Source organism: Xenopus laevis, chromosome 8L, assembly GCF_017654675.1.
Source record: "Xenopus laevis strain J_2021 chromosome 8L, Xenopus_laevis_v10.1, whole genome shotgun sequence".
In the NCBI taxonomy this organism is placed as follows: domain Eukaryota; kingdom Metazoa; phylum Chordata; class Amphibia; order Anura; family Pipidae; genus Xenopus; species Xenopus laevis.
The window spans coordinates 3,845,143-3,872,556 of NC_054385.1; the positions used below are offsets into that span (position 1 = coordinate 3,845,143).

The 27,414-nt window shown below is 41.6% G+C and overlaps 1 protein-coding gene across 8 annotated transcripts in view; it reads right to left on the reverse strand.

Annotated features, from left to right (window-relative positions):
- Window positions 1-434: 434 nt before the first annotated feature.
- The window catches only part of nacc2.L (NACC family member 2, BEN and BTB (POZ) domain containing L homeolog), a 57,817-nt gene continuing 30,837 nt past the window's right edge, over window positions 435-27,414 (reverse strand). For 3 of the 8 annotated variants that reach the window (XM_018229471.2, XM_041572338.1, XM_041572337.1), the window contains exons 2-6: window positions 18,614-19,538; window positions 10,717-10,884; window positions 7,303-7,408; window positions 6,756-6,853; window positions 435-6,168 (exon numbers count right to left, since the gene is read on the reverse strand). In XM_018229471.2, coding sequence (XP_018084960.1) covers window positions 5,663-6,168; window positions 6,756-6,853; window positions 7,303-7,408; window positions 10,717-10,884; window positions 18,614-19,475 — 1,740 coding nt within the window. In that variant the 5' untranslated portion in view covers window positions 19,476-19,538 and the 3' untranslated portion in view covers window positions 435-5,662. Of the gene's footprint in view, window positions 6,169-6,755; window positions 6,854-7,302; window positions 7,409-10,716; window positions 10,885-18,613; window positions 19,539-21,797; window positions 22,337-22,365; window positions 22,676-22,731; window positions 23,219-27,414 lie in introns of those variants that run through there. The other 5 variants (XM_041572333.1, XM_041572339.1, XM_041572335.1 and 2 more) reach the window with 5 other exon arrangements.

The window sequence follows — 27,414 nt, forward strand, 5'->3', positions numbered from 1 at the left end:
TGCTGAAATCTGACTTACCATTATACCTGTTGGGGTTTGTTTGCCACAAGTTTCCATGCTTCTAATTACAGGGGCATGTTGGGAGGTCCTTGTGTACTTTTTCTAAGGCCTTCCACATTCTAGGAATTGGACTGGTTGTAACATAATGCAGCCGCTTTGTTGATAACGTCTGAAATAATGCCAGTCTCTGCCCTAACTGCATGGAGTCTAATTTGATTTTTGAGACATCAAGGCCCAAATTTTGGCACAGGACTCTCTGAGGAGCGTGGAACAAAGAGCACCTTGTTCTGTTTCATGATGATGCAAAATCCATTTTGGGCCTGAAATCAATAATTTATAAATAACATTTTTTTTGTTAGTTTGCAAAACTTTCATTTTCTATCATGGCAGAAAGCAGGGGGGAGGGGGGAGGAAACGACAAGAGACAATGGAGAGAAACTTGAGGTCATGGTGCCCTTTTAATAATGCAGCATAACTTGAAAACAATCAGTACAGTGTAAATACATGTGAGGAGTACAAACTACAGAGAAAGGAGAGTGTTTCAGATTCATCGTAAGTCAACCTTGTTCAACGGTAAAATCCAAAAGTTCTGCTCGTAACATTTTAAAGAGGGGAAAAATAAAATTGAAAAAGGTGCATCATTCATCATGCAAATACTTTATATTGCTAACAGTCAAGCATAAGAGAAAAGGGGGGAAAAAAAAGAAGGTACAATCCAATTCGGACAATAGGACTCACTACTAGACTCGCCAGTGTTGGATTTTTGACGAACTCTTGTAAACGGAAGGAATATTAGTCAGTTTTTTTGTAAATCCCTTCGTTAACAGGAAGATTAATTTGCCGGCTGCTCCCAGATACAGAGAGACTCAACAATTGTCCTTGGAATACTAAAAACCTCTAAGGCACTCCAGAAAGCACCGTCCAATTCAAAGACTGCTCAACTGCGCTGTGCGTTCAGTACTTTAATTCCTGCGTGCGCCAGAGAGGCCACCACCCAGCGTATTCTGCCCAGTTTCTGACCACACCAGGATTCCTCTACTTCTCTCCCACCCCGTTGTCCTTATAAAATACAAATCATCCACACAGCCCTATCAAATATCATTAATCCCCCCACACGCAAAAAAAAAGTAGTGCAAATACCTCGCTCTTGTGCATCCGACAACAGCAAGCCCGTTACCATTCACATTTTGTAATGATTTTTCTTACACCTCCTGCTTTCCTACTCCAAAAAATATATACACAGGAAGAAATGCACTAAATAAAAAATATATATTCTGTTTTTGTATTTTTCGCCCCCACCCCATTGTGCAAGGTGCCTGTCATTTTGTCTACGTTCCCTAACATGCAGTCTATACAAAGCATTAATTCTATTTTACATAGGCCTACAGTTTTACTGCAAATCGGGGGAATTTCAATAAACACATACAAGTCAGAATGATTTTTTTCCCCTTACATTCAAAGCCATCTTCTAAAAATCCCACTTCACAGATTAGGACTGGTTTAAAAATAAAAAAAAACCAACAAAAATGTCTACATCTGCCCCAATACAGCAGAATATATAAGTGCTCTTTCAGTGTTTAGAAGCTGCAGATTAATACCGTTTTGGCTTTTTTATCTTCTAATACAATATAAATACCTGCACTGCAGGTAACAACCTTGAGATACCATCTGCAAGGCTAGTACCTCATGTTCCCAAATTAACATCTACTCACTTGTGCCTTTTGCTTAATACCCTTTTCTGAAAACCTTGATATATTCATTTTCTAAACCTTTCCTTGAAAGAACCGCTAATGGCATCATTAGCAAAAGGCAAAGAGTCTGCCTATTGTTAGCTAGACCCACCGCTTTTCATGTTCCTAAAGCATGGACAGGTTTGTAGCTGACTAAATACTTGCCAGTGTTCATTTATTGGGTAGCTTTTTGGTCCTTCTACTTTTTTGTGCATAATCCTTAAAAGATAATAGGACAAGTATTGGATAAAACAGGTTGATATCTTTGATACATTACAACATACAGTAAGTCACCTGACCATAGAAAACTCGACCATCGTTGGACACCATTGGCACTCTACAACTCTTGGCAGAAAAAGTACAAGACTTGGCTGATATTGCTGTATTAAAGGGACAAAAAGTTTATGAACTGTGACATACGAGCCTGGTTTACGCTAAATGAATGATGGTCTTATCTATCTAGGCAGACTGGGCAAACTGAAATAAAGCCTAATAACTAGTAATAATATCTGGGAAATCAAAATCTATTTTCTATATTCCTTGCCTTATGGGCTTGGAGAAAATAATGGTTTTGATAGTATTTATAATTTGGTCAAAATTAAAGACTTTTTGTCTATATGGTATCACCACTAAACTTTTCTTCCCTACTCTGCAAGAATTTTCTAATTGACAACAAGCCCAGATACCCCAAATAACTTGCTATCAGTTTCTTGTAGAGAAAACTAGGGATGCACCAAATCCAGGATTTGGTTCAGTGTTCGGCCAAGATTCGGCCTTTTTCAGCAAGATTCGTTCCTGGTCTAACCAAATCAGGATTCTAACCAAATCAGAATCTTTAAAATCATGTGACTTTTTGTTGCAAAACAAGGAAGTATATAAATTTCTAACCGAGCGCTCAGTTCTCTTTTTTCCCTTCTTGGTGCTGATTTGCATATGCAAATTCGGTTCAGTATTCAGCCAAATCTTTCACGAAGGATTCAGAGGTTCGGCTGAATCCAAAATAGTGGATTCTGTGTATCCCTAAAGAAAACCTCAAAGTCAGTAATGCTCCTCTAAGGACCCACTGAAATAATATAATGTGATTTCATCAGTATCTCCTTCTCCACCATTTCTGTACCTCGATTGAAGTCTACACCTGTTTGGATGGTTCACTTCTCCTTTTGCCTGCAGCACGGCGCTTGAGTATCACTGCCCAGTGAAGACTTGCACACGCATCATTCATGCCTGCGTCATTACATGTGGGTCAAGGGCACTGGCTTTTTACATTTTAATGTGTAAATGTTAAATGCCAATTGCCAATCACAAAACTCTTGACTGTTTAAGACTATAACCGCTTGAATTTTTTAAAATACACCTCCCATTGATCAATTGATAAATCTCAACGTAAAAATTCAATTCATATTCAATCCAATTGAATTCAAAAAGGCTAAAGTTTTCTCAAATCAGAGCAAAATACTTCCCTCTGAATTTTAATAAATTTAGTGCTAAGTATTAGTATGCTTTAATTCTCCTTCAAACAATTACTTCATCTCATCACAAAATCAAATGTTCCAAAAATATGGGGGGAAATAAAATGAAAATCTATATCCTTTAGGAAACAACAGAGCTTACAAGAATTTAAGGTATAAAGAACTAATTAAAGTGGAAGTACAATCAAAGAGTATTTGGATTTAAAATTGTCTGTGGGAAGCACGTTTGACCAGAGGCCGTTTTTGCTGAACTCAGACCTGTCGACTTATCTATCCACTTGTTTCTGCTAATCCCTACCCTGTTTATGTCTAAGGACTTCGGAATGTCCCCGGAAATTAAAAGGAACTTCTAAAATGTATCCGTTGCTTTGTTAAAGACAAAAAAAAAAACGAATGTTGCCTTGTTAGCGCAACTGGGATGCCTGTTTATTCCAACAAATTTTAAACTAGAAGTAGAAAATACAAATGAAAGGATCCTTTAAAACAAAAATGCCTTAAAAGTTTAAATCCTCCCAAAGGACAAACATTAAGCCAAAAAGGTGAACTCTGAATCTTTTAACTAGAGGACTATTCTTGAATTATCCATCAGTTGGGTTTTCAAACCCATTACCCCGATTTGCTGTGCTGTCAGATCCCCAAATTGATATTCAAGGCATATCCACTAGATTTCTGTCTACTCTTTCAAAGGCCCAAAATGGAATTCTTAGAGTGTCATTAACAGTTCAGTAACTCATGGCAAATCGAAAGCTCTGAGCTTAACCGGGGCAAACCATATGTCAACACTACCACATTATGATATCATCTTTATGAAAATGGAACAGGAAGATAGGGTCAGTACTTGCCATCTGACAGTTGGAAGAAAAAGAAGCAGTTCTTGGCACATACATCGCAAGGAAAATACTGAGTTCATTCACTCCCCTCCAAATCATCTACCATGACTACACCATCATGGCATTTATTTAGTAGTCTGTGCAAATCAGTGGGGGACTACATTTCACTAGTACAGCAGGGCAAATATTTTCTGCCCCTAAAGACCTAAAGAAATATACCATCAGCTCCTTCAAGCCTAATGTCTAAAGTGTTTTCTAAAATGTTTATAAGGTGCACATATACCCGAGGCTTTAGGGATCCGTTTACTAAAGTGAGATTCAAAAACATTGACACCAAAAAGTTTACAGGGGGTAAAATTTGAATGGTGACATTAGTATACAGTAGTCAAAATGTTTTTTCCCAGCTTTCCTATATTTCTCCTTCACTGTTACAACATAGTATTTACTCAATCAAAATTTGTAATTCAACCTGGCCATACACTGGTGGATTTGGCAATATGGAGCGGGGGCCTGTGGAGACCTGTTGGACATCCACAAATTAGCTTGATGCTGCCCTCCCCTAAATAATTTGCAAACTTTCCCAATCAGATATTAACTGGGGAAGCTAATAAAATATGTATCACTAAAAAGTTTCTACTCATTTGTTGGCAAAAAAAGGGAACCCGATGCTGTAGATTGTACATTAAATAAGCATTAAATCAGTGTTACATCTAAACAGCAGGTAAGTGGGGGGATTTGGTGGACAGGTATCTTCTCCCAACCTTAGTAACTGAGGTTTTTCTCTATGTCACATATAGCTGTTACCTACTTTATAGGAATAAAAAGCTCTTGCTTTCTCTTGGCCTGACAGCTACATTAAGGATTATATTATGGATTTACATGACAGCCAGTATTAATGGGGATTACTGCTCCAGTTTTTGCTGTGACATTACACAAAACCCGTAAGACAGAAAATTTGCTAAAAAAAATGGTGTGAAGAAAACCTCACAAATTCCGCACAAAAGAACAAACCACCCAAAATAGCTACTTGTTGGGCATGGCACCTCGCTATTAACTCAATGCCGCTTCTTGGTATACCACATTAGGAATACCACAAATCAAAATCCTGAAACAAAATATATTACAGGAGAGGCATGAAATTGCACACTTTAGTAAACGGACCTCACCAACATATATTTACATATATATGTCCTCTCAAATGCCCTGCACACTCTCCCCGAGTAGGAAAGGGGTTTATTCAATGACCAGTCGTCCTTTTCATGAGCGACCTAATGAATAACAGCGAATTTCAGAAAACATGCTGGTAAAAAATAAAACGAACGTAAAAGAGCGGCAATTTTATACAGTAAATTCTGTTATATTAAAAAGGAGCCCGTTATTATTATTATTATTTCTTTATCATTTACATTATACTGAATGCTATTATTTCTCTCATAAAGTAGTATTTCTTTGTTTTTTTTTTTCTATTTTTGTTTTAAATACAAGCAGAATAAAAATCACATTGTTTTCAGGCAACAGTAGCAGTTCTGAAGGTAAGTGGCCAATCACATTTTTTTCTGTTTTGTATTAGTAACGCATGCGAAGCAGTTGTAGAACTACACATCCCTTTAAGAGGTTCTTTCCGGAACTCTCTTTATAAAGTTCCACTGTAAGCAGCATCCTGCCTTCGCACCGGGGTCTCTGGTCTGCTAGTGGAGCCAGTGTCTTCTTCGAAGGGTGGTGCAGGGCTTTCCTGGGCATCAGACACCAATGGATCTGTGCCACCTACCTCTTGGATGACTGATCCCGTTGCACCTTCTGCCTCTTCGCTCTGTTCAAATGCAGGGTTGGACCCATTTGTGAGGTCCATATTTGAAGTGTTAGTTCTCACAGACATTATGGTGTTAGAATCACTCCTTCTCTCTGCATAGATTCTCTGCTCGAAAGCTTGGGCTGGACTCGGCTGGAAATCGGATTCCAATGGGACGCTAGGTGCTGTGGCACCCATCACAGATCGGTACATCTCCACACCATCGGGCAACATGGATTTGATCTTGGGAAGCCAGCGTTTGCGCACCCTACGTGCGTTGGTGCACATGTCCGCGGCAATGACATTCATCTCACTCTCCTTAAAATTCGGAGCAAAATTCTGGCAATACACTGGATAAAAAGAGAGCACATGGCAGAGGGATAAAGATCTCACAGTGGCATAACGTTATAAATTTTGTACATGCAAAATGGCAACAATTTTTATTCTACTGAACTGGTCCAATCAGGACAAGCCTGATTTGGTCCACCATTTGAGAAACCATACTGGGCAGGTAAGAATGTTCACACCTGTGCCAACAATCAGCTCACACTGGGTAGAGGCCATGCAGAGCAATGGAAGCACATTCTTGACTGATGGAATTTTTATTTTGCCTGGCCAGAATGATATCTCAATGAACCTCAGTCAGAAGGGCAAATTGGCCCTGCGAGTCATTGGTTGGTTGGTAGGAGGAAGTGGCAGCTGCCCATGGGAAGTCACTTTTCACCAGTTTAACTGGATAAAACAAATAAACGCTAAGGTTGCTATGGGTTACTAGACTTCCTAACAATAGAAAGCAATGCTCATAGGCAGGGAATCTGTAACCTGTGGCTGCACAGCGATGAATGAGCTACAACTGGAGAAAGTGGTGTCCATTCTGACTATTAAAGAAGCTGGGAAAGCAAAAGCCTTTTACAAAGTAACAAACAGGGTTCCTTACACTTCACAGCATTGAGGACTCTACTGTCCAGGGGCTTCCGGCTGGGATCACTCGTTGATGATCGAATCCCTGTACCGCAACTGTTTGCAAGGGTGTTCCTGTGAGAGGCAAAACCAACACATGTAAGCGATGTGTATATACTGAACTCTATCAGTAATAACTTCAATTTACCTTCCTGGCACCTGCCTCCCATATGTATAAATACAAATATACAGAGAAGGAATGTTCTGGGCACACAATAAGCTATACCCTCATACTGTACTGTCTAAGGGAATCAATATGGCACCTCCCTCCTCCCATATGTATAAATACAAATATACAGAGAAGGAATGTTCTGGGCACACAATAAGCTATACCCTCGTACTGTACTGTCTAAGGGAATCAATATGGCACCTCCTCCCATATGTATAAATACAAATATACAGAGAAGGAATGTTCTGGGCACACAATAATCTATACCCTCATACTGTATTGTCTAAGGGATGCAATATGGCTGCTCACATGATATCTAAAACATAAGAAAGACAAGTTTTCTGATAGAACATACCGATCAAAGAATGTGGCGAGAAGCCTTCGCAGAAGGACCTTGTGTTTGACCCCAGCGCAAAGGTGACAATTCATCAACTGACCGCGGGTGATATAAACCCCAGAACCTAGTGTTTGATAGAGAGACATCAGTCAAGGGATTACATGGTTCTACGCACACATTATGGAAGAGGCCGGGCATTAGAAACGGTTGGGGTGTTAGTCATCATAAAAGTTAGCAGCCTACTGCAGAGGTTAAACTCAATTCCAGTGCGAATGGAAGGATGAAAATGGTAATTTCGTAGTCCATTAAGAAAAAAAGGGCACATTTTGCCGCTATCTTATGTTTCTGAAAGAGGCAGACATTAGACCATTTACAAATCATGGCCACCAGTAAATCGATTGAATGAAAAAAGAAGCATTAGGGCCTATGGTGGAAGCTCTCTCGCTAACTCCCCCCCCCCACCTCCAACTCTCTCTTTTCTTTACCTTGAATGAACTCCCACACACACAGACCAGCAACTCGCAGATCTGCCGGTATTGATTCTAATTATATTCTGCTGACTGCAGAGGAGCGGAACTCCGTCCCCTCCAGTGAAGTCAATATGCACATTGTGAGACAGGGAGTTTTACTGCATTAGAACACAGGAATGCCAGCTACCTCTTTGCTCACCGGCCCTGCACTCTCTGAATGGGAGAAATGGTTTCTCTGCAGAGCAAGGGGCTAGGGAATGTGGGTGATAGAGAGTGTTGGAGGTGCTATCTTCCACTAGAAAAACCTAAAGAAAAATAGAATTTTAGCTGTTAACATTACATATGCAGAATTGGAGGAGAAATGTATTGCATCTGGCTGTATACCCAGCAAGGGAGGCTTATAGCAGCTGGTTAACGCCCATCAGGAGTGACTTTCTAAAGACTAATGCAAATTGGTTGCAAGACCATCGGAAAGGTCATTAGAATTGGTTGCATCAGCAGTGACTAGCTGAAAGCTCACGACAACTGGTGGTACCACCCTCAGGAACGATTAGCTGAAGGCTCACTGCAATTGGCTGTGCCATCGAGTATGACTAGATGAAGGATGACAGCAGTTGGTGGCACCACCATCAAGAGTGACTAGCTAAAGCAGTGATCCCATAACATTTTTTACCCGTATAATGTAAAAAGAGTTGGGGAGCAACACAAGCATGCAAAAAGTTCCTGGGAGGTGCCAAATAAGGGCTTTGGCTATTTTGTAGTCCCTATATGGACTAACAACATACAGGAGTCTGTAAATCTCTTTTTTTATGTAAACAAAACTTCCCTTCAAGCCAGGAATTGAAAAATAAGCACCTACATTGAGGCCACTGGGAGCAACATCTAAGGGAGTTGGGACCACTGAGCTAATAAATCATGGTGGCTGGTTGACCCATCAGGGGTGACTAGCTGAAGGATCACAACAATTGGTGGCACCACAATCAGAAAGCTAATGGCAGCTGGTTGCAACAGCACCTGGAGTGACTAGGTGAAGGCTCCTTGCCCACTTAAGGATCATAGTAGTTGGTTGCACCACCATTATGAATGACTAGCCAAAAGATCATGGCAGTTGCATTGGGAGTGACTAGCTGAAGGATCACAACAATTGGTGGCACCACCATAAAGGTTAATAGACCTGGTTGCGCCGCCATCAGCAGTGACTAGCTGAAGGCTCACTGCTATTGGCTGTATTATAAATCTGAAACACTAATGAGTACATCTATTGCATTAAAGAACTCATACTGTTAGATATAGATAGAAACCAGATCTTTCTGTGGACCCTTAAAAGAGTTAAAAATAAATTCTGGAAAAATAAAATATGCAGAATTTTCCCAAGCAACAGAGAGAGAGAGAGGCAGAAAGCATGTAACACCTGCCAATGGTGATATTAATGCAAGCAGAAGAAATAAACTCTGCTCCACATGTATTATGAGCCCGCGATATTAATCTGCCTCCGCAGATTGAAAAATGCAAATCGGGCCCATCCACAGGTGTGCGCAGAGACGATTTACAGTTGTTCCTTACTGTGAAAATAACCTGTGTCACATTTAATAGCTGCACATAAAATGTAAACTGTAACAAAATGAATATTCCAGTGGCATAACAAGTGTTGGTATTCTGTATGCTAACAACCATTTACAGTGCCCGAGTCATTGTGCTCTGCAAGTAAATTGATTTTGTTGGAAACATACACATTGCTTTGACTGTCGGAGATATTTAGCAAATGTGACAGTTTGGGAGAAGCTATTAAATATGGATAAACTCTGACTCCAACGGCAGCCGTTCCAACATTCACTTTTCAGCCCCCTAATAATACAAAAAAATTTAGCCTCCATTGCAGTTTAGAACAGAGCAATGTTCTCACGTGGAAGATTTATGGTTTGTGGGGAGTTTTATGGAGCTGGAGTAGCAGAAGTATAATCTGTATGCTGATGCAGTTCCCTGCTTCTCTCTCTGCTATATGGATTCTCACTAAAGAGTATGTAGAGTAGAATTGGATGAAAGACATTAAAACACGTTCACTTGTGTAATTTACAAGAGGTAGGGATTCAGTTACACCCTTTAGTCTGGCCACAATATCCTTGGCCCATAAAATAATTATTTTCAAGGCCCCCAGAATGAAGTTGTCCAGCTAATTTTGTTTAGTGGCAAGTAGCTCTGATGTTAATGTGAAGTGATCCCCACCAAATAGTTCAAATATAAGATAAATTATAGTTTAATATCTGGAGGGCCAATAGAAACCAATTACAGCTCTAACACCCAGCTGCATGTTCTTTCCTTCCAGTGCTCACCAGCCTCAAGTTATACAATTTTACTTCTCACCAGATTCAAGTTCCACAACTCCCAGTTTGAACCAGCCACACACCCAACACAAGACAACACACATTCAATTCTGACCAGCCATAAGTTTTGAGTTTTGTTCTTAACAGCTACATGATCTACACTCTCAGTTCTCACCAGCCATAGGCTCTACACTGCCAGTTCACAGTGGACACAAGTTCAGCAGAGTTCTGCACTCTGTGCCCACCAGCCACAAGTTTCACACTTAAAAAGTTTCACACTTAAAGTTCTCACCAGCCATAAGTTCCGCCACTCTTAGTTCTCACCAGCCACAAGTTCTGCCAATTGCACCTCTCACCAATCACAACTTCCAACAGTATCAGATCTCAACACTCTCAGTTCTAACCAAGTACAAGTTTCGTCAATCTCGGTTCTCACCAGCTTCAAGTTCTGCCACTCTCAGTTCTCAGCAGCCACACATTTCACACTTTCAGTTCTCACCCACACATTCTTGCCAGCCACAAGCTCTGCCAATAACAGTTCTCACCTGCCACAAGTTCTGCCAATCACAGTTCTCACCAGCCACAAGTTCTGTCAATCACATATTTCACCATCCACAAGTTCCACCAATCTCAGTTCTCACCAGCCACAAGTTCCAGCTTTTCCCCGGGATCTCCTTCTGAATACAGTTTCGGGTGACATCGGTATCCGATCTGGCTTATCAAGCTAGCAGGAAGCGCAACCAAATCCCGACGGATCAGGACACAAGAACGGTTCTCCAATACAGGCATCTGATCTGTTTTCTCCTGTCCTGATGTAGGAAAGACAGATACAAAAGCATTAAAGCATTAAAATTGCAAAAAAACATCAAACACATCAAAATGCAGTGGTCATGTTTGTATTCAAAAGCTGAAATTCTCTGAGACTAATTTACTATTAGAGGCTGGAACTCCAAGGCGCACAAATGTGTGCACATTAAAACACCATGCACAGTGGTGTAAAATAAAAGGATAACACATACAACACAATGCAATTTTTTTAAGACTCCATGGGGCAGATTCCCTAAAGGGTGAAGTAGCTAACGCTAGCGTTAATTTGCCAGTGTGACGTAATTTCGGTACTTCGCCAATTCCTCAACGTGCGCAGGCGTGACTTCGCTAGCGAAAGAGACACACTATCGATCATTCACACTCTAACGCCAGGCAAATTTTTGCTCTGGCAAAGGGACGTAACTCTGCTTCAGTAAGATGCAGATTTTACTGAACGTTACCTTTTGCGCCAGACTTGCCTTCGCCATCTGAGACCAGGTGAAGTGCAATAGAGTGGATAGGACTTCCTCAAAATTTAGTTGAAAATTTTTCTAAGTCCCAAAAAACGCTGGCATCTTTTCCTTTTTTCAGGGTGATAGGCTGCAAAAGAGCGTACATTTTTTTTGAGGTAACCGGCTTCCCCGCCAAAATTTCCTAACATATAGCACATAAACTATACAGTGGGCTTATGTGTAGGGCAATGTAACAACTCTATTTTCTCCCTGGGCTTGTGTAATGTAATGTATTTGCTGCAACATATACGTCGATTCGACTTTAATTTCCCGCTGTTTGCAAATTAGCCAACGCTATCGCAACTTTGCTTTGCTTGCTGAATTAAAGCTAGCGCAACTTCGCCAGCATTCGGCGTCCTGGAAATACGCCTGGCGAAGTGTTGGGATGTGCGCGAAGCGGATGCTAGCGAATTAGCGCCGCTTAGTGAATTTTCTGCCATATCTTCAGCCATCATCTCAATTATAACACAAACTCTACAGCCAAATTCTGTCCCCTTGCTTCAAAGACATTACTGGAGGTAGAAATTGCTGGGCACTATAAGCTGCCTGGACATACTCAATCCACCTTAAGTCTTTGCTAAACAGACAGTTCTAATTTACTGCCCCCACCCTCTTCTCCCCATTGCTGTAACAAGCTACTCCCTGTTCTGTCCTCTCTGGCAGGATATCTATGTACCTTGCACGCTTAACGTTTACACATACCATGCACACATAAACCACCCAAGAATAAGCATTGTTGATGGCAACATATAACAAAAGATGAAAAGATCACCCAGCGATATAGCTCCTCTCATATTACTGGGCTCTGCTTCAACAGAAATTCATAACTGCAGACTGGATTGTCACAAAGTAGTTCTGTCCTTTATAGAGTTTGTTCAACACGGCTGACGAGAGACAGTGGTCACGTACTCTGAAGAACCCGAGATGGCTCTGTTTCTTTTCATCCTTAGTGTCATTGCATACGGCATTAAATACTGGGGACTAGTGATGCACAAGTTTCATTGCTAGACTACAGTCATTGGACAGCAACAAACACCAGAATGGTTTTCAGACCTTTTCTGTTCAAGCATCTACTTCTTGAGGGTCATCCTTTGGTTAGGGCACCCCATATGTACAAAGCTCTTTGTATAATTCAACCTAGCTCTAAAGAATATCCCGGGCAAAAAATAAGCAATCGTTCCCTAGCTGGTTTTCAAAGTGTACTTCTATCCGTATGCAGCAAAGCAGTTATATATTAGGGGTCATTTACAAAGTGGAAGGTATGGTGCAAAGGCAAGGAATGGTCACAGTCTGCCATCCTTTGCAACCTAACTTCAGATGCACAAATTAGGGAGCATCGGTGAAATCAGGTTGCAAAAGGGCCCTATGACAGGTGGTAAGTACTAAGAGGCATGTTTTTGTGACCCTTATGAACTTCTGCTTGGGATCTTTGTATCTGACCCCTGTTGTCCCCAGATCTTGTTTTAAGTAGGTCTCCCTCTACTGTTCTAGGCCACCTTGGGGGGGGGACTTAAAATTCCCTCCCTGTGCTTGCCATGTGCTATGCCCCTCAATGTCACACATGTGCCCAGTTCCCCATTTACCCAAGCCCACCTGGCAGCTGAACTGCTGGGCAGCATCTGAAACTTTATGGCTGGCATACATGGACATATCCTACTCTCTGAACAGATGGAGGCGGTACAAGGGGCCCCACACGGTATTGTCACCTTCCTATTGTAGGAGGTAGCAATAGGATTAGGATGTTCAGAGGAGCTTTCGTTCCTCTTCATTTTCTCCTCTGCTGATGCACCGTCCGTGTACTGACAAATATGGTGCTCTGGCAGATGACATGTTCAAATCTACCCGATCCCCAAACCAAGACTTTATTTCATCCCAAAAATAGTTATATTATTTTTCTTGACAAATTGGTGGCTCAGTCACCAGATCGAAGAATAAAATCACGACCCTCCATTTATCTTGGAGGATACAAAACATTTTTTTTTCAGTAGAGAGAAAAGACTGGATGTATATTCAAGAAACATCCCATGAACGAGCCAACGTCATGCTGCCTGATATGAATTGTATTGTGTCAGTATGTATATACATTGTATGATTGATGAGACGTAGGAGGACTACATCCCGTAGTGTTTTAATGCTATACGACGACTTTTGTTTAGATCACCAGATGTTTCTCAAAAGATTATGAGCGCTTTTTTGGACTGGATTAAAATATAATCTCAGTGCCTTCAGAAAGGTTGAGATGTTCCACAGAATCCTGGTTTATTCCTGATTAGGTGGAAAGGAGTTAATTGTGTACGGGAAGACGGCACCCATTTTACATAATGTTCTTACAAAGGCCAGCTCCTCCCTTGATTCTCATTGCTATAAATTCCAAGGGAATAGAACTTCTTATTACTGCCTTGGAAGCAGCCGTATCTGTCCTTTTTTAGACCTGGGCCTGTCACAAGTTGCCGGGTTTATAAATACTCGTATTTCAGCAGCTTGTGGAAAAGTGAAACATCTGCCAGTGTATATGTGTGATTAAACATTGTCTTTAGACTTTACCCATTCTCAACCAGTGTGGCCCACAGTGCATGTCAGGGTCAAAGGAGGATAAGGTGCTGGAGCTGCTTAACCCACTTGTTTCATAGTCCTACAGTTAAACTGCATCCCTCCCATAATTACACAGAATTCTGTTTCTCTGGTTTAATAATGTACCATGCTGTCTTCCCATAATACAATTATACAAACTCCTATGCAATTTACAGAAAATATGTAATTATTAATATTAATCATGTCTACAGTAAACATTACTGCCGAATGTAAATTTTTCCTGAACTTTAGGGCTGCATCCTCTAGGGTGGTAGTTGATGGGGGCTCAGGTTTAAGGTGAGATCTGGGGTGAGTGCTTGTCTGTGCCCTGGGTACCCCTGGAACTATAACAGGGTGACTGTTACCCCAATGTTTCTATATATCTGTAACCTTGTTATGAGCTAAGGGGCCCAGTCTGAAGGTCAGTTAGGGGGAGATTTGGGGTGAGTGTTTATTTGTACCCTGGGTACCCCTGGAATTATAGCAGGGTGACTGTTACCCCAATGTTTCTATATATCTGTAACCTTGTTATGAGCGAAGGGGCCCAGCCTGAAGGCCAGTTAGGGGGAGATTTGGGGTGAGTGCTTATTTGTACCCTGGGTACCCCTGGAACTATTGCAGGGTGACTGTTACCCCAATGTTTCTATATATCTGTTACCTTGTTATGAGCTAAGGATGACCCTAAAACTTCCCAGTTATGCCATTTTCATCAGAAGGCAGTTAACCATATGTTTTGGACTGTGGTCGGATGCAATGATCAGAGGAAACCCACTCAGTCATGGGAAGAACATATAAATGGTACACAAAAAGGGTAAAGGAAGGACACAGGAAAGAGAAGCGGAACACAAACTGGCAATTTAATTACATCTGTCAAGAGTGTCCAAACCACTGATGGGTTAACCCTCTCTTGAATAAGCACCATTCCTATCCCACAGATGCCGTAGCAGGAGAAATGGAAATCATGATAGTTGGCATAAATTTTGAAACAAATCTGAATGTGTGCAGGGAAATAGATTAAGTAGGAACCACAAGTTTCAGGGGCAGAGCTTTCATTTCAGCCATTCCGTCACATCAAGTATTTTGTGCTTGAGGCACAGGGAAATTAAGGAAAAAGCTGACATGGGAATCAAACCCAGGATACCCTGAACCGGAGATTGCTGACTTACTGACTGGTGTAGTATGTATGAGACACACTAAAAGCAAGTATCATAAAGACTGGTGGAATGGCAGAGTTTGAGGTATAGGATTAAAACAAGCAGAATTTTTTCAGTAAATTCTAAGGGTTCCCATTTGTCCATAGTTGGGAAAGAGACTGGAAATACAGGGGACAGAAGGAAGGTTGCCATAGGAGACAGAAAGCTGCAGAAGGACACCACTGGAGACACAAGAGACAGAAGGATGACTAAAGAGAAAATTGGTATAAAACAGAAAAATGAAGATGAAGACAGTGGAGGGCACAGGAAACAAAAGGTTTGGGGTAAAGGCAACTGGTGCAACATAAGGCAGAAATATGAGGGAGGAGACAACTGGGGGTACAGGAGATGTAAATATGTGGAAGGAGACAAATGAGCATACTGGAGAGGAAAAGATAAGGAAGGAGACAGCTGAGGATACCAGAAAGGGAAAGGTGACAAAGGGAACAGCTAAGGGAACAGGAGATGGAAAGATCAGAAAGAAGACAACTGGGGGTACAGGAGATAGAAAGATGAAGGAAAAGACAACTGAGGATTCTGGAGAGGGAAAAATGATGAAGGAGACAACTAAGATTACAGGAGATGAAAAGACGAAGAAGACAGCTGGGGGTACAAGAGATTGAAAGATGTGGAAGGAGACAATTGAGCATACTGGAGAGGGAAATGTGAGGAATGGAACAGATAGAGGAACAGGAGATGGAAAGATCAGAAGATGAGGGAAGAGACAACTGGAGGTACAGGAGATGGAAAAAATAGAGAAAAGACAACTGGGGATACAGGAGATGGAAAGGTGAGGGGAAAATACTATTTTCAGCACGACCTTACATTAATTGATTTATACAGGTATCCAAGACCCAGTGATCACATAAAAACTGCACAGTGCCCAAGTTAAATCATGAGAAATACTACAGATGGAATTTCAGGGCAGTCACACAAACATTACAACACTACACTACTAAAAAGGGACACGTAGCATAGAGACAAGCATATATGGTCAATACCAGAGACTGAAATAAAGGGAATTAGGGAAAGTCAGCCCTTCCGCTGACATGTTTGTAAAGACACATGACATTCCTCACCAATTCTGTTCCATGCTGAATTGTGCTTGGTGAGCAAAAACACATGGTGGAATGAGAAGAATCATTATTTTATGGGTTTTTTTTAAATTCACTCATATATTATGCTTTAAAAAAGCCCTACATATTGGTTAAAAAAATTAATTTCTCAACCCTCCTTGACACCACTAAGCAGAACACAGCAATGCTTAGTCATGGTGATTAGGTACCTCCTACTGTAAATGATAAGGATATTAGAAGTTCTTCTGTTACCATATAAAGACACAAGGCTGCAGGCTGAGTTATACAGGGAACTCTGAGTATCACTCATGTATTATAAGGGATAATGTACACCCTACTGTAAATGATAAGGATATTAGCAGTCACTGAGGGGTTGTTCTGTGACCATATAAAGGCACAAGGCTGCAGGCTGAGTTATACAGGGAACTCTGAGTATCACTCATGTATTATAAGGGATAATGTACCCCCTACTGTAAATGATAAGGATATTAGAAGTCACTGAGGGGTTGTTCTGTGACCATATAAAGGCACAAGGCTGTAGGCTGAGTTATACAGGGAACTCTGAGTATCACTCATGTATTATAAGGGATAATGTACCCCCTACTGTAAATGATAAGGATATTAGAAGTCACTGAGGGGTTGTTCTGTGACCATATAAAGGCACAAGGCTGCAGGCTGAGTTATACAGGGAACTCTGAGTATCACTCATGTATTATAAGGGATAATGTACCCCATACTGTAAATGATAAGGATATTAGAAGTCACTGAGGGGTTGTTCTGTGACCATTTACAAACTCCGGGGGCATTATTTTGCCACAGGTCACAGCTCATTCCTTGTGGTTTTTTGTACACAAACACATAAATACTGCGACACCTTGGACACAGAGTTTGTTCACAATGGGTCATTGTATCTTCTGCAGAAAGAATCTTGGTCCCTTTCCAAAAAAGTTTACAATAGGATTTCTCAGCTTCCATGGTAGAAAGAGCAAACTTTGATCCTAAGAAGAAACAAACGGTAATGATCTAATCATTGCGACTGGCACCTTCTATGTCGCTAAACGATTCCATTTTGTATGGAAAGCTACACAAATAACCAGTATGGAATACACCGTTACAATCGAAGGACCAAAGTACAGTAATGCGTAGCTGCTGGCTTCAAAACTTTCATGTTCAAGCAACTTGCCAGCAGATGCAACCCCTGCCTCCTGCTTCTACACAGCACCTTGTGAATGCTCTGAGAACTTGTGTATATTCCCAAACTGCCACCGCTCTGTTTTGCTGCACCATTGCTGCTGTACAAGGATGGCAATTCTATTTTTTAAAAGAGTTTTGGCTTGAGAAAGGATCAAATCAGCAATCATCAAGCAGATAACATTGGCGGTTTTGGGGATCAGAAACAGGTTAGCTCAATTTTATAGATTACCCCAATATTTAAACATTGCCTGGGATAAATAACCCAAAAATTCTCCGGAATATTTCTGAAAGCTCCAAAATGCCTTAATTTGTCTACTCGATGAAAGTCAGTGATATTGACACATTTGTACACAAATGTGTCAATAACATCTAAAAGCAATACTGATAAGAGGTGTTGTTTTTTGCTTAGGGTGGCATAAAGAAACTGCGACTTATCGGGTCTTTGCCCCACCAAAGTTTGATGTCAAAACAACAAAAGCCTTGGCTGATGGAGGTGCGTAGCTTTGTAATTACAGACATACAACAAGGGATGTATGAGGAAAATAGCCTTAGAAGTTTTTCAAAATAATTTAATTTTCCTCAAGTGTGGAATCCAGCTTCCCTCACCCACTCACAATACTCTTAACTTCTTCCACCAAACCATCTTCTAGTTTAATGCACAATTCCAATAGTCCCTTCCACCTTATACTGTGTAGCCATGTTTCCTCCTTGTTTCTGCCCACACCTCCACCTAATAGCTCCTCATTCCCCCTCCATGTTTCCCTTCCTGCAAACACCACACCCAACAGTCCGGTTATTCCCCTTGTCTTGTTCAACAAACAGCAATGGCATTGTCCTAGCCTATCACACATTATGTACCTCCAGTGTTTTCCCTTTCCCCACCAGGAACACGCACTGGGCCCTTCTGTTTCCATTAACGTCTTTCAACCATGTACTTAACCCATTCCGTTATAACTTCCACTTTTTCCAAATAGAACTACTAGGAAACACATTGCTAGAACATAGGAAAGGAGCTTTCTAGGACCAAAAATTACGCGTACCATTAGTTTACATAGCAGTGTATAGCACAAGGTGAGATAGAAAGTCATATGACCAGAATTGTAAAAGTTCATCTTTAAAATGTATCCATGTCAATATTTCAGGTCACAATCCAACAGAAACAGGTAAAATTAAAAAAAGATGTACCTGAATAGCCACTTGTGGATTTCATATATATCTGTCCATAATGTTCCTCCACCATAGTTTCATAGGCCTCATCATCTTCTTCATCCTCTTCATTGTGGTAAGAAGTAGGACTGTCAGTGGTTGGAATACTGCTTGCTCCAGGGCTTGTACGTTCCCCTTGGGAATACTGCACTTGCTGCACATTGGGGAAGAGGGCTGCCAAGCTGGACATACCATAGTAAGACAAGCGGGAAAGCTTTTGTTGATTAGCAGTAGAAATGGAGCCTCCATTGTCTCTGTTTTGTGTTTCCACTGGTCTCTTGACCGGCAAGTTCGGCACGGCAATGGGTTGTAGTTCTAGGCTCTCATTTTTCACTCGGGTCAAAAGAGGGATGGGCATGGAAGGAGACATGACATAGGGTCCAGATGGAGGTTGTGTTTGGTTACAGGGGCTTTGGGGCTCTGAACTGGTGTCCTCAATCATGGTTGTTTGTGAGTCACAATGGGGCGAGCTCACTTTGAACATCAAGTCTGTGCCACGTTCTACAATGTGCTGGATTTGGAGGAATCCCGCAGTATACATGACCACAAGCTGTTCGCTTGCAGCCATTGTGAGCTTCCCAGTGTAGCAAAATGAGAGTATTTGCTGAAAGCATGCTGGGGGGACAGTGGCTGGAAGCTCAAATGCACTTTTGCTGTTCCCACTGAATAAATCTCTGAAGTACAAGCTGCTAGCAGCCAGCACTGCACGGTGCGCCTTGAACGATTGTCCTTTCACTAGGATGGAGACGTCACAATAAAGCCCCATTAGCCGCTGCTCATTCAAACAGCCCAATACTGTGTTCCCAAAATTGGGAATTTCTATGTGTAACATCTGGGACATGGCTTGGGAGTTGTTATGGTTTCTTCAGACATTCAACAAAGGTGTATCCAAGATAGTTCACATCTGCAAAATGAAGAATAGAAAAGGAAGAATGTTCTTTTACAATGAAATGCTGATTAATTCTCCCTTTACCTTGTGTTGTGAGATCACAATAAAAAGATCACATTAAAAGCTCATGCATAGGCATAAAATCCCTAAATTTAGCAGGTATTATCACTTCAAGATGCTGTATACATCACTGTCCACAGTGGTGCGTCATTAACTCACTTACAGCAAATGCCGTTGCAGGTCAACATTCCACTCCCAACACCTTTGAATAAAAAAATGTGCAATGTTTTGATGGCTAATGAATAACACTGGTATATCTCAAGATGATTGGTTTCCTACAGTGAAAAAGGGTCTACCCCAACAAAAATGAGGGGGAGATACAACATCACCTTAGCCAGCGATCTCTTTGCAGAGTACATCTACAAAATTGAATGTCAACATCCCCTTTGCAATTAAATTTTTCTGTCAATTTCCTATTTCAGCATCAGACCACTTAATCTAAGTCATTGTCATTGGACCCCTATCTTTATGACTGTGAACCTTCTGTGATACCAAAAGTAGATTTCAGATGAGAACTGATCGGCACTTGCCCTACTTGTGGCATCACAACCCCTTGGAGTTGCAGCAAACAATTTCAAGTATATAATTATTTGAATACTTGAGGTTTCACAACTTTGGACCAGAGTCGGTTCTCAACAAATCTGTTTGTAGATTATACACAATTTATTCATTTAAGATGAAGCTTCCTACAATAACATTTACTTCCACCTCCAGCTAATTCTCCAAACCTACTGGAAAGCACAACAGTCCAGGATTGAAATGAATCTTAGTTTTCAAGTTCTAAAGTACCACTTTGAGGACGGGTGGTCTCTTTGAAATCAATAAAGCTGCCATATGGAAAGGGATATTGTACATATGATCCTCGTGCATCGAGTCTGAACTTGAGAACCTTTGGCTGGCCGTGCAGTAGAATATTATAGATTATGGCAACAGACCCAAGGAAATGTCAAAGTTCATAATGAAAGACATAAAACCGTCGGATTTTATAATTCTCTATGGAACATGTCATGGCATTGTCATTTATCTTAAAACCTGAGTCAAAATTAACTCACCCACACTCATCACTGAGGAATGAGGATTAGGGAAAGGACATCCTCTAACATATTCAAGGTATACTAATCTGATCTCTACAATATCTACAACTTTGTGCCATCAGTTCAAACAACAAACTTATCTTGCAACCTTTTTCCTTTATACAATGGGAATTTCAGTCCCTTCCTATTTTAATTGGGTATGTGCCGATACCATGGTGGGATCTCTGCAGTAAAATATATTAGGTGAGGATATCAGACACCTAAAAACGGTGTCTGATGTATTTATGTGTGGGCATCATCAACTGGCTGTGCAACTTAAATTAAGAGAAGAAACCAAGAACAATCCAAGAAAGACCTATTCCCAGTTTTGAGCTCTGATTCCATGAATATCAGTTAGGAAGACTTTAAGCCGACATCTAGTGGAAGGTGTGAGGTTAACTCTGCTCTTGCCTGTCCCAAAGCTAACGAAAACTGCTATGTAAAACAACTAAAGGAGATCTCGACCAACCCCCTCGTTTATGCTGCAGCTTTTTTTTTTAGAAAGAAAGAATAAGAATTTCCTAAATGCCCTGTTAAAGCAATGTTATTGTGGTGTGCACATTGGCCGAATCTGCATGAGAAAACAAGGTTAGAAAGAATGTAAAATTCTAAACATTCCTTCGGCACTGGTAGCCCAAAACAATTGTAGACGAAGGTATAATTCCTGGAGATGTTGATGAAAGGTTTCCACCACTACTCTGTAGCCTAAGGAGGTTGCTGCTGCACATACTGTATAAGGAATTTCCATGGCACACATGGGGTTATGTGGCCAAAGTGCCTTGCAAAGAATTCACAACTGTAAATGAGAAGCAGTGCAAAATGAAGACCCGATAAACCCTAGAGGTTATGTGACCATAAAACCAGTTGTCCTCTGTATTTTCATAGAGCCCAAAAGCAGAACGGTGGCAATAAAGTCATCTTGTTACCATAGCAGATGTCCCTGTAAACATTTGCATGAGTAGAAAACTTATGATTTACAGACCTGCTTCAGCAATGGATTCAGAGCCTCCCACGAAAATAAGGACTTAACTCTCTCCCTGCTATCAGAGCAAATAACTCTGCACTAGGTAGAGGATCAATCAGAGCAACAAAAAGGACAAACAGACATTCCGGACAATAACTGATCTCATGCGAGACTTACTTACATACCACGATCCTGCTCATGCAAATCCAGAAATTTCCTCTATGGCAAATTCAGGATATACCTACGAAGCTTGAGGTGTCCAGTTGCCTAAACAGAGCAGTATTTAGGGTGGCAGCCGGTGTGAACGTACAGAGAAGTGGACAAGACAAATGCCAGAAGGAGCCACGCGCTCATGTTGCATCTGTCGATTTATGTGCCATCACTGCTGTTGAGATGATCTGAGTGGGCATTACAGAGTATGGTACATACTGCAGTGCGAACAGTGCATGCTAAATTTTTAATACCCACTGGGGAGGGGTGGAGGCAGCACCTCTGTACTTTTATCGGGAGAGTTCTAAGATCTCTCCGTGAAGATTTTGAAAAGGAGACTTGACAAAGTGCAAGGATGCTTTTTCAAGTCAGACATGAGCCCATTAATGTATGCCACCACTGCCCCCCCCTTCTTCTACTGCTGCCCGACAGTGTCTGGATCTGAGGCGATGTAGCTATCAAAATGCCTTTAATACCTTGCACAGAAAACAAGTCCAATATCCTTAGACTGTGTTACGGCATTGAATCAAATTACCTCCCAGCAGGCTATGTCAGGACAATATCCCATCCACTTGCGCTGCAAAAACACTGCCTTTTGGTGCATTACGAGAAAGAAAAGGAAGTAAACATTGTCTTGGTCCCAAAACAAAGATCTGTAAGGATCCTCAGCCACCTTGCATGCTAAAATGCAGCTCCTCGGCTGGATGAGGCTAGACAATGCTAAATTAAAGGACTATAGTGTTTGTAGAGCAGAGATGAGCTGGGAAAGGAGGCAGGGAGAAGAAGAGAGAGACCCAGACAGACAGAGAGGGGGAGATATGTCCCAGTTTATATCATGTGTCTGCAAAAATTCTTCCCAGCAAAGAACTTGTAATGTTTATCCCCATCGACCCCAACGTACCTTAAAGTCCAAACTGATCCCAGGTATGTGTAAGTCGGAGAGAGACCTCGGGAGAAGGGGCAGAAAAGCAACCAAAAAAAAACCCTCTGTCCGCCTTTGCTAACTAAAGCACTGACAGCAGGAGGGGGGCAGTACGAAATACCATCAAAAAGCTGTGTATTAGGCTCTGTGGTAGCTCAAGGTTTTAGCAAGTCAAAATCTCCAGAGCAGTGCATAGCATGTAAATGAATAGGCCGGATGCAGATTAACATTCAGCCTGCTCTCTGCAATGAATAGAGTCCTTTGATTAGAGACCTGAAGTAAATGCCAGTTCCAAGCCGAAGCTCTAAAAACAGAGGGGGAATAGCTGTGCCAGAAGAATGCTTTCAGTGTTGGTACAAGACAGAGTTTTGATGAGTCACTGCAATGCAAACAAAGATGGCAGAAGTACTGTACTGTATGCTGATGAAGTTCTTAGTGGTGCCACACAAAGTCAGACAGATTGGGAAATTTATAGTGCAGTTTTGCATATGTATTACACTGTAAACTACCTCCTCTGCCATCCAGCCCAGAGTGTCAAAGCATTTCAACTATTCCAAACAGTCTGCATAGCTGGCAGGGCTGCTGTTTAACTCCTGCAGCGGGGAGGGTGGGAGGGAGAGAGGATTTAGCAGCAAGAGGTGCTCGCTCCTGGAGGGAGTCCAATCGAATATTACATTGTTTGTTTTCATCCCTCCTGATACTTTGAAGAGTGGGAGTCAGCAGAGGGGACAGCTACCCCCACAGAAAGACATAATGAAACCGACACAGTGATGGTTTTAGGTGGGATGAGTGTGGTGGTGGTGGTAGTGGTGGAGGGTGGTCGCATTCAGTTCTAGCCAAGGATTATGGCAATCATCTAGTTCCAATGACTATTTTATTGGTTATATTTCCTTTAATATAGACTAAAAATAAGGTCCAGTTAAGATGATTGGACATTCTGAGGCTTCATTTTGTTACCGATGGGACAAAAAAGTCCATCTGCTCCTTACATAGACTGTGTTGATTCTAAAAAGGTTCTGCTTCAAGTTTGCCTTACTGAATAAATGTGGCTTCTAGTCCTCAATATCTAAGTATCCACACTTGCCTGCACCTGATATGATCACAGACGCATCAAGATTCAGCAAGTCACTCTGACTGCTTTGGAGGTTCAAACTGGGTACATAAATCGCAGCTCGCTTACCAAAAAAAGAAAAAGAAAAGATGACTGGCCAATGGTGAAGTTTGGCACTTCACACAGAACAACACAGGCTCTCACTTCCGAAACCAGTTTGCCCATGGCTGATAGATTAAATTACATGAATTTACCCAAAAGGGCTGAGAAGTGATGCGCTGTTGCACTATATCCATTTAATTTGGTCTTAAATGTGCCCAAACTTTGCAATAAACAATGGATGCAATAACAACAGATCATATATCCCATAAGTCACCTTCAGCCATCTCGGAGCACTGTCTAAACATAGTGTATATGCAATTAATTGTTCTGCAAGACCTCAATGCCGCAAGGCAGACCACTGCATATACAAGTTCTTAGCCATTACTCTAGCTCTATCCTATCATTTGAAGTTGGCAATAAAACATATGCCAACTTTCAAGCCATCCAAAGGAGACCCTTCTGACTGCACATGAATCATGTAACAGAGAAATGACATCATCATTAGGCATGATGTAAACAATTCTATCTCTTTATATTTGACACTGGAAGATGTTTTCACCAGGAATTATGTTGAATGGCCTCGGCGAACAGGTCTGTATGTTTGGGCTCAGACATATGGAGTCATTAAACAGACTGATGTAAGGCAGCCACCAGAAAAAACAAAGGAGACCCTGTCCCACACCACTTAGAGTGAGTATCTATGAGATGAGTGACTGATGGCTGGGAAACCCAGAAGAAATGTATTGGCTATTTTTAGACACTTCCAATGAGGAAGGTGCTTACTGAGCATTATGTAGTCACGGCAGATTCCCTAATGGACCACATTAAGAGCATCTTGAATGAATGTTTCCTTTTGATACAGAGAGGGTTTGTATTTGTGACTAGAAATAAGCATTGGTTGGTTCACTAAGTGAACAACAACACTGTAATATTCCAGTTCATCCGTGGGCCTGCAATACATTTTATAGCACCAATACCCAACTTGTGACTTTGTCTGCTGGGGATGGTAGTGTTGCATTGGCCCTCCAGCCTTAAAGCTGGAAGACACATGGTGCAAATAGACCTACTTGCTCATTGAGTATCAGAGAATGGGTATAATGCAATCAGCAGTGCTACATGCTCTTCAGTGCCAGAGAATGGGGCATGGTACAGACAGTACTACTTTCTCATTCCATTAAGACTCAGCATTTGTATGAGTGATATACACACTGCAGCTCTGAAGCACTCAGAATTACCTCTGACTCTGCATGTTTGAGGCCAATAAACCCATTGTGGACAACATAGCGTAATGGGCATCAGAATGACACAAAGACTGCGTAAGGTACAACAGGGCTGCTGGACTCTTAAAGTATCCCTCCTATGATTATGGAGAAGTGAAGTCCCACTATGTCCTTTGGCCCTGCCATGTCTCCACAGTCACGGAGCATAGGCTGTATCCATACAAATTGCAAATTATATATATATCGGAAGAGCAACAGGCAGTTCCTACTACATGTGATACAGTGTCCTACAGTGGTAAGGCCTATTAAAGATGAACAGAACGGCAGCAAAGTACAGTGGTTTCTTGGATATATTTGGGCTCCCTGATTACCATGAAGCTTTTCCCTGTTCAAGCTGGCTATGCATACACATACTTACATATTGTCATTGGATACCAGGTTTTGTATGAGGAAAGATTGGAACAGACATTCTCATTTGCGGCTATACATGGGCGAACCGGCAATATTCTCCACCCGATCAGCTCTTGGGTCAAACAAATAGACAGACATCATACAAGGGGCCATACAAACTATGACTATCTTCCTATTGTTTCAAACAATCAGAACCGTGGATGATATTATTGGTACATGTATAGCCTGCTTAATTATGATATTGGTTCGTGTATAGTCAATTTGAAGATAACAATAAACCAATAGTGGCAAAGGATGGTGTTCCTGAATGGGTTCTCGACTGGTGTCTTCACATGTATGACCACTCTGCCAATCAGGGGAGTAACTTTGGGGGCCTGAGCCCCCCCATGAAAAAAATGGGGCCGTGGGTGACCTGTAATTTTGCTTCTTTAGCAGGTGACCTTCACCTCACACAAAAGCATAGGTAACTTCCTTGATAGTGCCGCCATTGCTACCAATTGATCTTTCTAACAACCGATTGTATTTCCAATTTAGTCATTTTTATGGTGATTTAACGCTCTGCACTATTCATCTCATGAACAATAATACCAAGCGTATGGCTGCCTTTAGATAAGCAATCATCGAGGCAGAATCGGTCATCGTTTATCGGTAGTGTTGCACTTTACGCTTACCTATTCATTCTAAACTACATTGTATGGGGCCCAACCACCCAACCAGAAGAGTTAGTAGGCCCCAGCTTTAAAAGTATTAAACAAGCGATCAAAACATCCCCTCTTCGCATTGCACTAATCTGTGGCCACTAACACAACTACGTACGATTCAGAAGCTAACATTGCATGTGATTGGGGAGATAAAACGTAGAGGAAGCAGGAATAGTAAATCGACACAAGTGCATTTTGGCGTTCCCCAGCGGTGTCTAAATTGTAACAACTGGGTTTTCAGGTTGTCAATGTCCTACTCTATGGAAAGTGAAGCTTATTTTATTAACATTAGCTGGCCAATGCCCTACTTTGTCCTACTAGCCCTTTAGCCCAGAATAGCCACTATATATATATATATATATATATATATATATATATATTTATATATTCCCATTCTGTGTGCGCAGGGCTGAGTCACCTAAAAAACCTGTAAGCTGTTCCTTGTGGTGACATATGGCGTGATGCCCTAATTGTAAGCTGCAGCAGCATTATCTAACGAGTTTTTTTGGGAGCTGTTAATTGGCGTTAGGTTTTTCTGTTCATGATCACCGTGTTGATTATAACAAGCAGGCTGCCCGCATGCAGTGCCGGAGAAAGCCTTTCTCTGTGGCGCACACACATCCGAGACAAGCATGTGCCCCTACAAGCACCAAGTGTCGTACTGCAGGAGGGGTGGTGCTCTCTGACTCAACAACTTTCTTTTGCTTCCCTTAATCCCATCTAGTAAAGCAGAACAAGCTATCATAACTCCCAACTATATAAGAAGTATACGGTGGTTGGTCTCATTACCTCTAATACTTCCTTGTACTCCTTGACAGCCTTAATGCTGGGGTAACATGGGTTGCTCACTTCAATGAATAAGCAACACTTCTGTTTCCCAAAAAGTTTTATCACACCTCCTGTTATGGGCAAGTGACCTCTCCTCATGGAGCATGTTTTCACCTACAGTCAGGCCCTGGGTGAAGAGCCGGCCGGTGCTGGACAGATGGCATGCCATGCAGCAGTTTATAAGAGGGTGCAAACAGACACTGAATGTACCGCTAACATTTTCAACGTGTCAACTGGCAAGAGAGCTTGTTGAACAGTCTAGCTCTACGACGCCTCTAGGTCTTGACTGAGCTGCAGGCGTACAAGTAGTGCTCCACTCGTTTCCCCAGCCATGCTAAAATAGACGATA